The 16280-nt window shown below is 41.5% G+C and overlaps 1 protein-coding gene across 1 annotated transcript in view; it reads right to left on the reverse strand.

Annotated features, from left to right (window-relative positions):
- Window positions 1–16068, reverse strand: part of TFRC (transferrin receptor) — a 22290-nt gene extending 6222 nt beyond the window's left edge. The window contains exons 1-12 of the mRNA XM_018561573.1: window positions 16027–16068; window positions 14083–14290; window positions 13339–13561; window positions 12210–12350; window positions 9364–9457; window positions 7454–7576; window positions 7245–7355; window positions 5716–5855; window positions 4493–4641; window positions 4284–4403; window positions 1610–1695; window positions 619–684 (exon numbers count right to left, since the gene is read on the reverse strand). Coding sequence (XP_018417075.1) covers window positions 619–684; window positions 1610–1695; window positions 4284–4403; window positions 4493–4641; window positions 5716–5855; window positions 7245–7355; window positions 7454–7576; window positions 9364–9457; window positions 12210–12350; window positions 13339–13561; window positions 14083–14290; window positions 16027–16065 — 1500 coding nt within the window. The 5' untranslated portion in view covers window positions 16066–16068. The remainder of the gene's footprint in view (window positions 1–618; window positions 685–1609; window positions 1696–4283; window positions 4404–4492; window positions 4642–5715; window positions 5856–7244; window positions 7356–7453; window positions 7577–9363; window positions 9458–12209; window positions 12351–13338; window positions 13562–14082; window positions 14291–16026) is intronic.
- Between the last annotated feature and the right edge of the window lie 212 nt (window positions 16069–16280).

Raw genomic sequence — 16280 nt, forward strand, 5'->3', positions numbered from 1 at the left:
ATACATGTGATAGCAACAAAAAACAACAATAACTGGCCTTTTAAAGTGACGGTCACTGATGAAAACCAGAAATCCATGCAAAAAAATAAAACATTTTCACTATTTATCTGCGTTACAGTACTCTAGAGTGTCTGATGATGGCACCCCCACTGCTTTCTGTGGCTCCATCCACCAGCTTCTACAGGACAGTAGTTACATAGGGGTCTGGCGAAAGTAAAAGACATCCGACACTCCCAAAATTCATCTTTCAGCAAGTATTTCTTAACCGCAGCAGAGTTGGGCAGAATGGATGGTGAAGCAGGCAAACAGTTTTCTTTGCAGGGATTGCTTTTTTAGCTTTAAAAAAAAAATATTTGCTAAAACCGCTACTGAGCATAAAGTGAAAATAAAGTGAATACAACTGTACACACAAGTAACTTAAGTTGCTACACCTGCAAGGAAAAAGATTTCACAGTAGCTACATTGTGCCGTGAAGCCTACTACTTTGTTTGCCGCTACATTATGAAAAGAGAAGTGAGGCACAGAGTTACATGTCAATGCAGTATACAGTACTTCATATCTCGCTCCATCTGTGCAGCATTTGCTTAACATTAACTGAAAAGCAAAAATTGACATCATACCTTGAATAGCACCATCCAGGCTGATATAGGATATAGTCTTCAGATGCAGAGTTGAAAGGTACCCCTACAAGGCAAGAATTTAGCTTTGATAAAACAGTTTACTGGTATTAAAAAAAAGTAGGGCTGGTAATGATTAAAATGTGTTCGATTAATCGAAAAAAAAATTTAATGGATTATAAACGCACATACAGATCCGACTACATTGGCCTATACACACACAGCACACTGAACTAAGATCACACTAATCCAGCACGTTATTAATCTCACGTGCCCCACTCAATATGGCCGCCGCTTGAGTGGGGAAACTCAGAATAATAACGTGCTGGATTACAAATGTATTTACATAGTATAGTAAAACAGCAAAGCCCTAAGGGTGATTTAAACATAAGTATTAGCTTAATATTTTAAGTAGCAGCACCTGTCCATTCCATTTCATGTAAGGACCTGATTGCAACATAATATCAGTCACTAATCTACTAAATTACATATCAGTCTGGATGTCACAACATTTCTTAAAACTCAACCTTTCAAAAACTGAGCTCTTGATATTTCCTCTTGCCTGTGCACCTTCCCCCAACATATCAGTTGTGATTGATAACACAACTATTCAACCCTCCCCTCATGCCAAGGTACTTGGTGTCATCCTTGACTCGGACCTCACCTTTCTTCCCCACATCCAATTGCTAGCCAAATCCTGCCGAAACGGGACTCCCAGAAGGCGGAGGAGAGGTGAGTCTTTTCATCAAAGAATTTTAAAATCGATCAAAAAGTTTAAGGATTATTTGAGGAATTAATCGTCAATTTCCGCAGCCGAAAAAAAAAAGGATATATATTTTGCAGGTTGGCAGCTATTTGCTGACATGACATACTTGGAAGAACGCATGCTCTTATTTAGGTTTGCATCCAAATTATATGAATGGGAGAGAGATTACTGAAAAATCACAGAAAGGTTATGTTTGTAGGAAGCAGGTTACAGTTGTCAATCTTACCTCTAGCCACTCAGTGGCACCAACAGCTCCAAAATCACCAGCACTCCAGCTTGCAAACACAATACTGCGTCTGGGTTTATACTGATCTAGAAGGGTTAAAAAATATTCAAGGGTTAAAAATAAAATTCCTCAATATATACTTATTCCAGCAAATTGATTCTTCAATGAGAACAAGATCTATTTTAAAAATGTACATTTTGTTAATTTGAGGGACACAGGAAGTCTCACTTATGTTATATTGCAAGACTAGCCAAAAACAAAAAAAACCCACAAACCTCAGTTTTTGCTAGTATCTTAGGAGGGTGGGCAATGTTTGTGCCACTGTGCTGGGTAAAGCCTAACATTTTAGCTAGCATGATTTATATTTCAAACCAAGACTCTACATTGTTGCTAGTGCTGTTCTCTTCGAAGAAATTATTATTATTATTATTATTATTATTAATATTATTATTAGGTACGGCCTATTCTTAGTCTAGTTTTTTGGAGCGATGTGACTGGACAGCCGGACTGGACTTTGTGGCACTAGCCTGGAAGAGCCATTCATGCACTGCATTTTTACTTTTCCAAACCCTGTTTTGGTGACAAGTTAGCTGTAGAGTGCTTGCCTCCCAGGTGCAAAACCGTTAACATTTACTCAGCACTTGCTGCATGTCTAATGACCCTTGGATCATTGGAAGCCTTTAACATTACCAATACCTGCTTGCTCTTATTGCAGAAGGGGTTAACTAAGGGACCAAGCAGTGATGTCATCCACTGGTTGGAGTATGACGTATGCTTATTCTTGGCATTCATCAAGGAAGCATTTGCCCTGCATAGCAAAAAAACCACACAGAACACCAATCTTGGCTCTACTTGTACTGCCTGCAGTGACCACGGTCCCCTCTGACCATTAGTCCCTCACCTGCTTGAGTTTTGTGAGCACCCAAGGTCTTGCCTCTAATGCCGAGCCTCATGTTGGCTAACTGCCGTGCAGTTGCAATGTGTCACTTTGTAGACACGGGGGGCAGTCCTACTCTGCAGTACTTTACTAATGGCCAGGGCCGGCCTTAGGCCTTTAGGCACCCTGTGCGAGAAAGCTTTACAGCGCCCCTCAGTGACCACACCCCTCAGTGGCCACATCCCCAGTAACCACTAAGTATACTCAACTAAGTATATCTAGAAAAGTACAAATAAAAAACAGAACACAAAACCCGGACTACGTGTAAATCAATGAATTACTATTTGCCCGAATATATACACAAAAAATTTATTCAGACACATAATAAATTTGTTTGAGAATGTGCGGCGGCCATGTTGGCCACCGGCATGTTCTGTGAATGCGTGGCACCATCTTGGAGGCAGGGAGCATGACGTTACATGACGCCATGCATGCGTGGCATCAGGTGATGTCACACGTCGATATAGGCGCCGCCATCTTGGTGTATACCTAGATATTCACCAAGATGGCGGCGCCCAGCACGTGCGGTGTCATATGAGGTAATGCGCCCTGCCTCCAGAACACGCCAATGGCCGAATCCAAAATAGCATAAACATTTTGTATGTTTATGACATTTCCCTTTTAAAATAGAAAAGAAATTGAGGACACCAAATCCTCAATTTCTTTTTCTGCAGCCTCAGCACTCAATGAATGGGAAGCTCTCAGTACATCAGTACAGAGGCTTCCCATTCAAATATTTACCATCAGCTGTTTCTGAATGGGGAGGAGCCTCTGTAGTGAGTGCTTCTCCCCATTGAGGAAATATTGAATGAACAGGCTGTAATGTAAATCACAGCCTGTTAATTCATAACCCCATTTACAAACACTGGAGTGAACAGATGATCACTCCAGTGTTTGTCCACACACAGAGGATCAGTAAGTATCAAATGATATTTACCGATCCCCCGTCCTGCCACGCACAGAGCCGCTGTCATCCTGAAACTGACAGGATGACAGCGGCTCCAATCTCCTCCTCGCTCGGCCATCCCGACAGCTGGGGGCACGGCTTCTCTCCCCCTCATAGCAGGCAGCGCTCCCTGTGCCCCCGCCACCCGGGGGCGGACAAGGAGCGCTGTCATGTCGGATGGGCAGCGGTGAGGAGGAGAGAAGACGCCCCGAGGACGAGCTGTGTCGGCCGCCTTTGTTGCCATGGTGCCCTGTGCGGCCGCACACCCCTAAGGCCGGCCCTGCTAATTGCCCCAGTGCCTTTTGCAGTGTGCCCACTAATGCAGCCGATGTCTGCAGTCTGGAATCAAGTGGTCTTTAGCTTTCTAATTCTATCCCACCAAGTGAAGTACTATACGTGTTGTCTAGGATAATTTGAGTCAATTGTTTATGGCTGTGTAGCACCTCCCTCAGCTGTCAGGGTATTTTATGTTTTGAAGACTGTATGCAACCAGCTATGACTAAGGCTGTGTGGCTGAAACTCTTTAGGAGGGTTTACGATGTGAACTGAAGTGTTCATCTGATATTTAATAAAGGATCAGAACACGGAGCGATGTGCTGGAACCGGTGTTCTATTCATTGTTTACCGAGAGGCACAGAGCCTTTCCTGAGGCAGCAGTGATTCCCAGTTCATGCACAATATTGGGCTATAGGTTAAGCTCGTTTCCAAGGTGTTGGACCACCTAGAACTTAAATATTTTAGCATGGACTGACCTTTCAATAAAAAGTCAAAAAACATATACATATACTTGCCTTCTTTAACCATTTGTGTTATTACACGGGCAACTTCCAAGAGAATTGATGACCCAACGACTGATTTAGCAACACCCGTGCTCCAAGAATCCCTCTGAGCACCAACTACAACATAACGATCTGTAAAGATCAGAGCAATAGGGCTTTAGACTCAAAGTGGTTTACGCAATTGTACAAAAACTGAAAAACACACCACACACGGAAATTACCTGGATCGTCAAACCCTTTGATAACACCAAACACATTGAGAATCTTCTTTTGAGCCAAAACATTGTCAACTTCAAGTTTAACTGTATACTGGTCTTTAAGCCTGCAGCCAACATCCCAGTCTGATGGGCAGTCCTTTCTGTCCAGTTTTCTGGAGGGGGGAAAATGAATAAATAAATACATCAGGCGTCCAAAACATTCTAAACAGAACCAGTTCACTGTCCTTCAGACTTTAAAATGGCCAGACTGGTGTGCAGGAGAAGAAAATGCCCCGCTGCCTATGGTAAACTCCCTAGGGTTGGTAGTCCGGGAAACAAAAAGAACAAAAAAAAGCCACGTTGTGGAGTGGACAAAATGGTGCCACTGATGGGGAACAATTCCTTGCACTCACATTAGAAGGACTAGTACCCCAAGTGCTGCAGTGCTGGATACTAAGTCAACTGATTTGACCTTGAACCCCATATTAAAATTAGGGACATGGTAATACCAAGGGGAAAGGAAATTCATGGTGGCTGTTTTGGGAAGAAGTTATGAATATCTTTCTCTTCTGTTTTTGATTGGATACAGTTGTCTGCCCAGGAATACCAGGTGCAGGAGTTGCAAGTACACAGAAAAATTGTCACCTAGAGTTTGCTAAATGAAGAGAAAACTTGTCTTGCATCCAATAGGGTCATGGCAGGTGAATAAATTCAGTTGTGAGCACCTTGGCACCTAACATTTCCATCATGTCAACAGCAGTTTAAACAAGCTGTAAGGTGATAAAGAGCAGGCAACAGAGGTGCTTGCATTCACCCTGCAGCAGCCTCCACATCCCACCGTTTTGGTTTAAATAACAGACCAGTCTTTGTGTCAAATCCTGCCTGCCCCTTCATCCAGCCCATCGCCATAATTGGCTGCCTCAGTGGCCAATAGGAATGCAAAGGAAAAGACAAGCAAGACTCAACACTACCAGGAAGTGCAGGAGCTTTGCCAGTCGGAACAGCTTGGGGGTTCAGGAGAAACAGGGCTTAGAAAATGCTGCAGATTTGTACAGGTACCTCCAGACACTCCATACCGGCAAGGCTCTACCCATGGGAGGTTTGATTTAAATCCCCCAAAAAACATCAATTAACATTGTTAAAAAAAAAAAAAAATTCCAGCAGCAGTAATGATGATTTGCACCTTCATGTTACGTATAACAATTTAAAAATATAATTGAGCAGCCAATTGGTATTTTTCATCATACCCAATCAGAGTCTTTCCATCCTTGCTAGAAAGGGACTGAACTGGAATTCCTGGCAGGCCAGAGGATCTCGATGGAGGGAATTGCGTATGATTAAATGATGGGAAGCCGGGTGTGTAAGGATCTCCAGTGCCATAATGAGCCTTCAGAATAAGATTAAAAAAAAAAATTTGAAACACGTTATTAAAAGAAGTCCTGCACTTTCACTTAACATTTGTACCTGACCCGCCAGCCTATTAAAAAAAATAGCATGGCATTAAACCAGTTGTTCCTGATCAACACTAAAAATAGGATTTTGTACTCACCGTAAAATCCTTTTCTCTCCGTTCATTGAAGGACACAGGCAACAGATCGTAGATCCTGAATGGTAGGGTAATATCGCCACCTGCAGGAATGCCATATAGCAATAGCAGATCCGTACCACGTTGAATGGTGAGCCAACCAGTATTCCAGCAAAAGAGTTTGAGACAGAAGGCTGTATGCAGTATGGCTGTATTGTTCATGTTCTGGTTCTCTAAACATGCTTCAGAAGAATATATGTTAAACCTGCTAAAAATCCAGCAAGCTCATAAACATCTATATTGAGCACACAACATAGCCACTGCTGCACTGACACCCCAAGCAGTGTTAGCCTTGCCAAGGTTCTATCCCTCTGGGTTACAGAACACTTGATCCCCTCCTCACCACCGTAACATGGAGGAGGTATCTTGTAGCACAGCATACAAGAACTGGGCAGGGCTGACAACACTGCTTGGGTTTCAGTGCCGCACTGGCACCATGTTGTCATTGGGAGCCAAGTGCATTTCCAGCAGGATCAACAGGTAGCTTTGCATACCTGCAACATTTTCAGAAAAGTCAAAACATGGAGGTATAGTGCATGTATTGCAGAGATGTACTGCATTTTTAATTTGCCCAGACACACTTTAACCGGCCCCACAAACAGTTGTAGCTGTATAGAATTCAACAAACTCATCCCTGACAGAAGGAAACAGTACCAGACCAGTGACTAAAGAGAACATCTTGGGTTAGATTTTATGCGCGACTTGAGGACAAGATTAATAACCACTTTGTGACTGCAATACGTGCCGTGGTCCTAAAGTGGTTATGTTTAATGGCTGTAGAGCTGCCCGTCCAATCACTTGTCTAATGCCAAAACGGTTGCTGCTTCCTCTCCACCACACCCAGCATTTTTGTTTTATTCTGCAGGGCCTCTGCTTTCAGAAAATATATCATTAGGGATTTTAACCCTTTCCCTGCCACCGACGCATGGCATACAGTGGAACACAACTGCTTACAGCTGGCCAACTCAGTACCGCCATACATCTGTGGTTTTCACCCTGCTGCTGTAAGCGCCCATCGCACCCTTGTGGTGTAGGTCTTTATAAAAGGGACAGCGCTCATTCCAGTGATGCTGGGAGTGGGCCCAATGTTCAGGGTGTCCTACATCAGAGGTTATCCCCTACACTACCTTATGTAATAAATGGATTAATACCAATAATAAAGAAAAAAAAATCCTCCTTAAAAAAACTTACATGCCCAAAAGGTGCCTCAATGTCTAAGTTAGATTCAAAAGGAAAGGTGAAGTCAGAGGGTTCAGGGTAGATCAAGACACCAGCAGCTTTAGCAAGTTCTGCATTTCTAACCTGAAGAAACAAAAAAGAAAGAATTACAAAAAAATAATGCATCACTAACTGAACAAAAAGTATCCAACAAGGATATAAGCTGCTACAAAACAAGTTACCTTTTCAGCAAAGTCAATTTGTCCAGCGCGTAAAAGAACCAATACTCCAGTCACATTAATGTTAGAAGACTGCAAAGCGATGAAATCTTCTGGACGACCATATTGACCATATACAAGGTTGCCCTTAAACAAGAGACAATGGCATATATAAAATGAACCAAATAAATACATTTTTTAAATGTGCATATTCACTTTTGCAGCCAAATTGGGATAATATCCAAGATATAATTTATGCAGGGGGGAGGGAAAAGAAACCCCCACAAACACACACTTTTCAAAAAACTCCAAAACCCTACTCCGCTTTCCCATTGTTTGTAATGTTGTAGGAGCTACGGAGACAGGTTTACCATAATTAACCCAGTCAGTACTATGCTGGCAGATGTCCTCAGTAAACTAGATATATACACTGCAATGCTAAAGGGGTGAAGATATCAATGCTTATGTTCTGCATTAGGGGGAACTTATTAAAACCGCACCAGACAGAATATGAAGCAGTTGCCCATAGCAACCAAACAGCTTCTCTACAGTTTTTTTTTTTACATTTAGGCTCTGAACGTGAAAGTTGATTTGCTGCCTGCTCCTTTCCTTCATTGTATGTTAATGCCCTTTACAGTAACACTAAACTCAGAAAATAAAAATAACTTCTATTCTATAAATAATCAATTACTTGTACTTGTTTTGCCTTTGTTCAGCTCTAAATGCTCCAAAATCATTTATTTTTCTCCAGCCACAACTTCCTGCCAGATGGTGCTACTTTTCTTTTCCATGGTCCCTACGGGAGCTGAAACATAGCCATCCTCTGTGCTGGTTCATGTGAAGAACTACAACATGCTGAGAGCGTGTCTTCTCTCAGTCCCGGCCCACAAATCCTTCCCTCTAGACTCTGCAAGGAGCTGGGATTTCTTCAGCTCTCCCACACTACTACATGACCTTTGATTTCTCTCGTAGAGCCGTCACCAGCCTCATACTTTCTCAGACAGCCCAACTCTCCCAGGCGTGTCAGGAGTCTCCCGCTATTAGATAGAGGCTCCGGACAGCCCGGAAGTTAAGTCTGTATTCTCCTTTTTAGTTTTTTGTGTGATCACATGGACTGCTTATTAGACACAGGTGCTCCTAAGTGATTCTTCCCGCCTCGTGTGACGTGCTTTTTAGCGGGGTTGGTGTTGGAACACAACCAGCTATGACTAAGGCCGAGTAAGGCGGAAACGTGTCAGCGGTTGTTCTTTGTATAGATGCAAGTGGAATAAAGTTTGAATTTCTTTGGAAGATCATGTGCTGGTTTTACTTTTTTTTTTTTGAGCCCATCACTCCAGAAGAGTTATCCGTGCACTGAATGTGGATTACAAGGACGCATGAAAAAGCTTTGCGTTTCTAGTTATAATATCCGGCAGGCCCTTGCAATACACAGTTGTTGGAAGAGCTAAAGAATATTGTACAGTTAGATTTGTAAATGTGTATAGCGTGTGGTGAGCTTTAGAAAAACTATATTTTTGCTGCACAGTACAGTGAGGTTCTTTTCATTAGAAAAACAGAAATGTCAAGAATCTGATTGGCACAGTCAAGAGCTTTACAGTCACAGCTAAAACTAACAAACAGGTATAAAAAAAAAAAAAAAAAAAAAAAAAAAAAAAAAAAAAAAAAAAAAGTAAAAAAAAAAAAAAAAAAAAAAAAAACCCAAGTCTGTGCTGATCTCAGTGGTGACTAGACTAACACCAAGCAGGGCAGATAACACAAAATCTGCTCTGTACTGTTATCTCGATTTAAAAGGTAACTGCATCGATCCAATGAAGGGGCATTTAGCAAGGCATCCTCATTTGAGTTTTATTGCAGCTCGTGCAAGCAGATCTATATACTGCTATTCCAGGTGTACTACAAAAAAGAACGTAAAGTTATTATGATCGTCAACTCACGGTAATGGAACCTTTAGGGCTGTACGCCACGTATGAACTTGGCTCAAAGGTAGTCTCTAGATTGCCGGATGTAAAAAGCTGGACTTTGTTGGAGCTGTTCAAAAAACAGAAAGACACAGACATTCAGCTAGCTTAGATTTGAATTCACATTGCACTTGTACGTATAAATACTACCAAATTTGGATTCAGGAATGCATTTAACAAACTTCAAGCAGATTTCTTTCTTAAAAACAGAAACTTTACCCATATCTTCAAAATAACAAAAAGGCACCTTTAGAAAGGTTTAGTAATGAAAATCTAAAAACAGATACTTCTACATAATTGCAGGCTTTGTATACCTTTTTTTTTTTCTTTTCTTCCCCAGTCTCCTGACTGTGGCCATTTTAACTAAGGGCAGATTGCTATATCTCTATTTACTGCCTGGAACATGCAACTATGAACATCTCAGGTGAGGAAAATGCCTTTTCCTGAGATCTCATGAGATTTCCCAGCAAAGCTCTGCTGTAACCTTACCAGGATGCAATGCTTGGGCACGATTACATCATTTGTGCCAAAGTGGACCAGGAAGTGGAAATAAAAGAAAATGTAAAGTAAAATAAAAATATTTGTTTTAGCTAATGAATAGAAGATGAATTCATATCAGCATGCAGAGCTGTATGCGGATGTGATTTTTTTTAGTGAAAGCGTGTAAAGGTCCATTTTAACCCTTTCACTGCTACCAACGTACGGCTTATGGTAGAAGAGAATCTCTTGCAGCTCAGTGGGGCAACAGAAGTTTTTGCTCTTCCCAGCTGTGCGCCAGCAATCCCTCTGTGTTCACTGCACAACCCGCTGTCAACCCATGTGCCCTCCCATTGCTGCTGCCTTTACTAACAGATAGCAGGTTGTGGAAGGGACAGTGGGGAGCATACTGAGGTGCACAGTGGGGAGGATCTGATAAGTTCAGGATGGAGACCTGGGGAATCATTTAGTATGCCCCTCATATTTACGAATCCGTCAATTTCCTGAATGAACACCAGAATGCTCAATGGTGCATAACTCTCATAACTGAAGAGAGAAACATGCCATAGATAGCAAAGCATGAATGGTATGTTTATTATCTCTTCGGTTTGATTGAACACAGCAGCACTCTGTAAAGAGCACTTCCGTATTCACTGTTCATGTGACTGCAGAGGAGAAGGCGATTGGAAGACAGTCTTCAATTGCTTTCTCTCTAAAGTTAGATGATAGGGGTCTAACCTCTGATATTTCCCTAAAAGCCCCCACCCCACTACACCAGTGTTTGTCAACCTTTTTTCAGTCATGGCGCCCTTTAAAAGTATGCAAAATATGGATGCCGTCAAGTCTACAATTTAAAAAAAATACATACACACAAAATGACTTGTGATCCACAGAGCGTATTATGACTTTAATCTTAAATTCAAGTCCTCACCCTCCTATTGGTTGACTTCATGTCCCAAATGTCATGCACCATCCCAAAACCTGGAACACCTACTTTGGTATTGTCCCTTCATCCAATTATTTTGGGCACAAACTATAACTTACATGAATGCAGGCTCTGACACCCATAGATCTACTGACCCGTCCCTCTGCCTATTTCATGTAGTTAATCCCTCTACGTCACCAGTTACCAAACGACCCTCCCACTGGGAACACCTCACTGCTAAGAAGGCCATCTTAACGAGCTGGCTTTCACCTATCCCTCCTTCCTTAGCCGCCCCGAAAGAATTACTACATAAGTTGATGTCCCTAGAGAAACTGACGCCCGAGATAACTATACGCACACTGACAGGTTTTTCTCCAACTGGACCACGTTATTAACTGGGAGCTGCCCTTAGGAAAGCTCCAAGAGTTGATGTCCCTCTTTAAAGGACACTAAATGGTACCTTGAAGCGAAAATTGCTTCAACCATGGGACCCCTGAATGTCCTTTAACACCACTCCACTCGCTAACAGGTCCACTTACTTGGCATAAAATCAGCCCCCAAATACCCCTAGGGTGCCGACAAGCCAGGTGGATGTGCAACGGTTCCACAAATGAATCAGTGTAATACATGAGCTATGTCTGTGTTATATAATTTATTGTCTGTTGGATTCTTTGCATTTTCTGTTGAATATTGTAATGTATTCTTACTTATCTATATCATACAGGACTTTTTTATGCATATATTATTGCAAACATTTATAAAAATATATACATTTATTGTTTGTCTGTTGGATTCTTTGTATTTTCTGTTGAATATTGTAATGTATTCAACAGAAAATACTGAAAATTGCATTTTCTGTTGAATATTGTAATGTATTCTTACTTATCTATATCATACAGGACTTTTAGTCGCTGAAAATGGGGGTGGTAGACCAAAAAGTGGGATCCACCTCTTAACACCAGAGTCTCATCAACCACCCCCTCAGATTAGTTTCCCCTCTTTCACATCAGAGTCCCCCTTTACACCAGGAGCCCCCACCTTTATTTTAGAGCCCCTCTTTCACATTAGAGTTCTCAGTCCCCCATTCACATCAGAAGCTGCAGCAACATGGCAGAGGGTGGGAGGCGGAACACGCCTGGATGGAGTAGAACTTTTTTTTTATGGATTCCACTCTCCCTGGATTAGCGTCATTCATTGCCATGGCAAGGCATGACACGGTGTGAAACTTCAAGGCACCCCTGAGGAAGCCCAGAAGGCACACCGACGGAGAGAGGCTGAACACACACACACACAATTTCTTTTTTACCGTGAAAATGCGAGGAAAAGATTTAACTACTACTGCCGAGTACATTAACCTGACCACATACAGTTATTACACACATTTATTGTCCTTACCATGCAGTTGACAAATACAACCTACCTGCCTTTATCTTGTAAGGTGACATAATGCTCATCACTCCACACCTTGTCCAATCCCATTTTCGTAAATTCACTATCCATCATTTCAGCTAAAGATTCTTCATTAACAGAGCCAGCTTCACGAGTTGAACCACACAGATTTCTGTAAAATATGACATATGGCTTCAGCTACATGTAAACATTAGGTTACTATATCTTTACCTACTAACAGGTAAGAGTTTTGTTGTTAAGGCCACATGGAAGATGGTAAAAAGCAGGATTCAGAAAGTCTAAGTACTCTTGACTCTCCACTTCACAAATCATTGATGACTCAATTAAGCAAGCCATTCTGTCATCAAAAGCGTTAAGGTGCCCATACACCTTACAATTATCTGCAGATTCTGTGGTCAGATGGAAAAAGTGCAACAGATTGGCCCAGGTGGAGATGACTCCATCCACACAGTTAAGTGTAGATAGAGGAATCTGTTGCACTTTTTCCATCTGACCACAGAAAATCTGCAGATAATTGTAAGGTGTATGGCCAGCTTTAGAAAGCAACACTGCTAAAGAGCAGACACCTTACACCCAACCCATGTCCCTGTAAAGCACCTTGGATCCTAGGACCAGGCTGTGCACAGTACCTTGACTTCAAGTTAAGGTCAAGCCCTTTCCCAATGCAAAGCCATACCTCGGTCATTCACCTGTCAAATGTCAGAGCCTCTGCAGTTTTAAAGAGTAGCACATGGTAAGCCTACTAAAGCATTATCTTACAAATTTTAGGGTCAGGAGAGGTTCACTTCAACAGACCACCAGCTAGGATATCATAAAAATAGGCTAGTCTAAAGCTGGCCATACACTAGTAGATTTCAGAACAAAATGTTCATACTAAAGATCTCTCTTTACCACCCGATAATGCCATCAGACACTTGACGAATGTCGATCGAAATTTCGTTTTATTTTAAAGTTTGATTTTGGAATGAAAACCACATTCACCGTTAGAATTTCGTTCAAGTAAAATGTTCCCATCCTGCATCCTTTTTTGTCATTAAGGTTGAAATTGATCGTTGATCTGACCCCATCAAACAGTCCAAAAAGTGCTAACATCTAAGTAGTATATGGCCAGCTTAAAGCCATATTGGATTGCTACATACTGAATGCTTGTCTTAAATTTAAGGAGTTCAATTCTTTTATCCAACAAAGGCTTCAGATCAGTCCAGTACAAGACACTAGGGCTGTCTTGCGTATAAGATTCCTCTGCATTCTCTTCCTCATTGGCACCATCTACTTTGGTCTCCAGTGTAGTTGCACCATCGACTTTGAGCTCCTGTGTAGCTGCAACACGCCCTCTATTGCTTAAGTACCCAATCAGAAAACCTGCAAGACAAAAGTATATGTTACATAGCTGCAGTAAAAACAATAAATAAAAAAAAGTAAAAGTAGAGACAGACCCAAATCAGTAAAATCTAACAAGCCAAGAAGTTAAAATGTTGTCTATTGAAATATGTAGCTTTCATTAAAAGAGTAGCTGTAATACTACCCATGAAGATCCTTATTCAGGCCCTTCCTGTTATGGGGGTTCCAAAGTAGTTCCAATTGTACTTTTACATAGTCAACCAGTCACATGCACCCCGTAGTGGGGCAGCCATGCTGAGAAGCATTGGCCACCATTATCAGAAGGATGGTCAAGAGCAATGATGTGCAACCAATGCTGTAGCAAATGCATGTAGACAAAAGTGATTGAAAGAGGCCTCAGGATATCAGATACTTGCAGCACCGAGATGCAAAAAAATGAACAAAATTGGCAATTGTTTAATAGATTGTTCTTTAGCAAATAAAAAGGCTATCCAGTTATGGTTAAGATGTCACTTTAAAACAAAAAGTATTTTAGTATTTACCAATAAAGAACAACAGAATGACTGCCAGGATTTTAAGACACAAGCTTCTGCTTCCATTGTTGCCCTGTCTGTGTTTTAGGACAGGTTCACCCAGTGTTGTGTCACCACACTCCTCATCATCTGCCAGTTTCATTTCCACTTGGCTTGCATCTCCATCTGTCTGCGGCGTCAAACTGAAGCGAGTATAGGCGAGAGGGACCCTGCCAAACTAGTAGAGATTTATCACAGTTTAGAGAGGGAAAAAGCTTACAGTCAAACGTACGAAAGCAAAAATCCCCCTTTACATTCAAAGGCTGTGAATTAAAAACACATAAAAACTTTACATAGCATAAGGTTAAAGGAGCAGTAATGAGGAGAGTAAATTGTACTCTTTCCAATACTTAGAGCCAGTGTGACATTGCAGGTGTCACATTACAGCTCTGTAGATTGAAAGCCGAGTTAACACTAACCGCTGATCGTTCAGCTCGCAGTCTTCTCCCTACAGATTGGTGACTGCCAGTCAGTCACCGCTCCATGCAGGGATTCCCCTACCCTCTGTTCCTCCAGCGCTCACTGGAGGAACCAGCTGCAGCGTGGCTCTGTGCTGTCAGCAAATAGTGTGCAGTAGCCTGCTAGATGCTGACCTCGGGTCACAGGAGTACATTAGTAAATGTACACCTTTGAACCAAAGAGGACTAAAGCCAGAAAAGGTTTGGCTTTAGTTCTCTTTTAAAGAAAGATGTGTGCTGCTATCAATGGAGAAAGAGTGTTGTTCTGAATTTGAAGAAACGTATATGTCGTCTAATCTCTTCAAGGTAATAGTGATACAGCACAAATTATTTTGAATCAAACCTACTTTACAACACATAGGCTTTATAAAGTGAAACCTAAATCTACTGCATTATGTTTCATGGGTTGCAGAGATCAGGTGGATTTCATGCATGCATTTCGGTCCTGTAAAAAGGTATCCAGGGATTTTGACAAGAGGTCAAATGACTTCACAGAAAACAATTCAGGTTTGCAGAGGGTGTCTACTGGCATTCTTGATTTACCCACACACAAAATCTCCTTAAGACTCCAGTTTTTCTATGGGAGAAATCCTCAAAATGTTAACAGCCACTTTTCCCATCTCATAACAGAAACGTGGGATCAAAGAAAATGCATCTCTATAAGAAGCGGACTCCGATAACCAAGCTATTTGAGGAGCTTGGACCTCTTCCATTTTCTACATCTGCCTTAAAGTCTTAGTAATTCCAGTCTACAAATATTTAAAGGCGACTTTATTATGTACTCCAACTGTATGCATTTTCTGTATCCTTTTAAACCTATGTATTTCTGCTGCATTGCAAGCCACCGGTTGGTCACATATAAGGTCTAGCCTTTGGGTTTCTATAGCATCATAACTTTACTTATTAGACCAGAATGGTATTCAAGCATGACAGGTGTCCAATATCACAACTGTAGCTGTTAACTATACACGAGTGTGTGTAAAGTCTGGAAGTTGACAGACCAGCAATTGTCAAACCTCAGGCGATTCCCGGTGCTCAAAATAAAAAGTGTCAGGCTCAGGCAAAAGCAGGCAAAAATGGTGGGTCCCTATGGATTAACCCATAAAAATCCATGCTGAAAAAAAAATATGGAAGTGGTTATGGCTGACTTCTAAACACTAGAAGCTTGGCTGTCCTGCTGTTCCAATACTTAAGAATAAAGTCACAAGTCATTCACTAAAAGTATTGAAGACAGTATGCAGGCCAGGAAAGTAAAACTTTCTTAAAGGAGAAGTGAGAAACACTAGGGTACCCATTTCCCTCAGGACAGGTTTGTTTTAATCCCCAAGACATTTAGGCAATGCCTGTTTGCATATGTAGCTACCAATTGTCAGGATCTCAGAAACCAGGATTGCCCACATTCAAAAGACCTCATATTTACAGCGTTACAAAGAAACCAAGTAAAGCAACAACTTACAAAATTTGTAACCGCAGACCGTGCTCTTTCCATCTTCATCAAATCACTAAATGGGAGAAAAAAAAAAAGTGTCAGACCGTTTGTTTTTTTAGAGAACAGTTAGATTGTATAATATCCCAGATTAAATCAACCTACAAATAATGCACCTGGAGCCAAATATATGCACAGAGATTAAGTTATACACCACTGCAAGATTACAGTTAAAGCGGACCTTTAACTGAGATCTCAGGGAAAGGCATTTTGCTCCCCTGAGA

Source organism: Nanorana parkeri, unplaced genomic scaffold (assembly GCF_000935625.1).
Source record: "Nanorana parkeri isolate BGI_ZX_2015 unplaced genomic scaffold, ASM93562v1 scaffold531, whole genome shotgun sequence".
Classification (NCBI taxonomy): Eukaryota; Metazoa; Chordata; class Amphibia; order Anura; family Dicroglossidae; genus Nanorana; species Nanorana parkeri.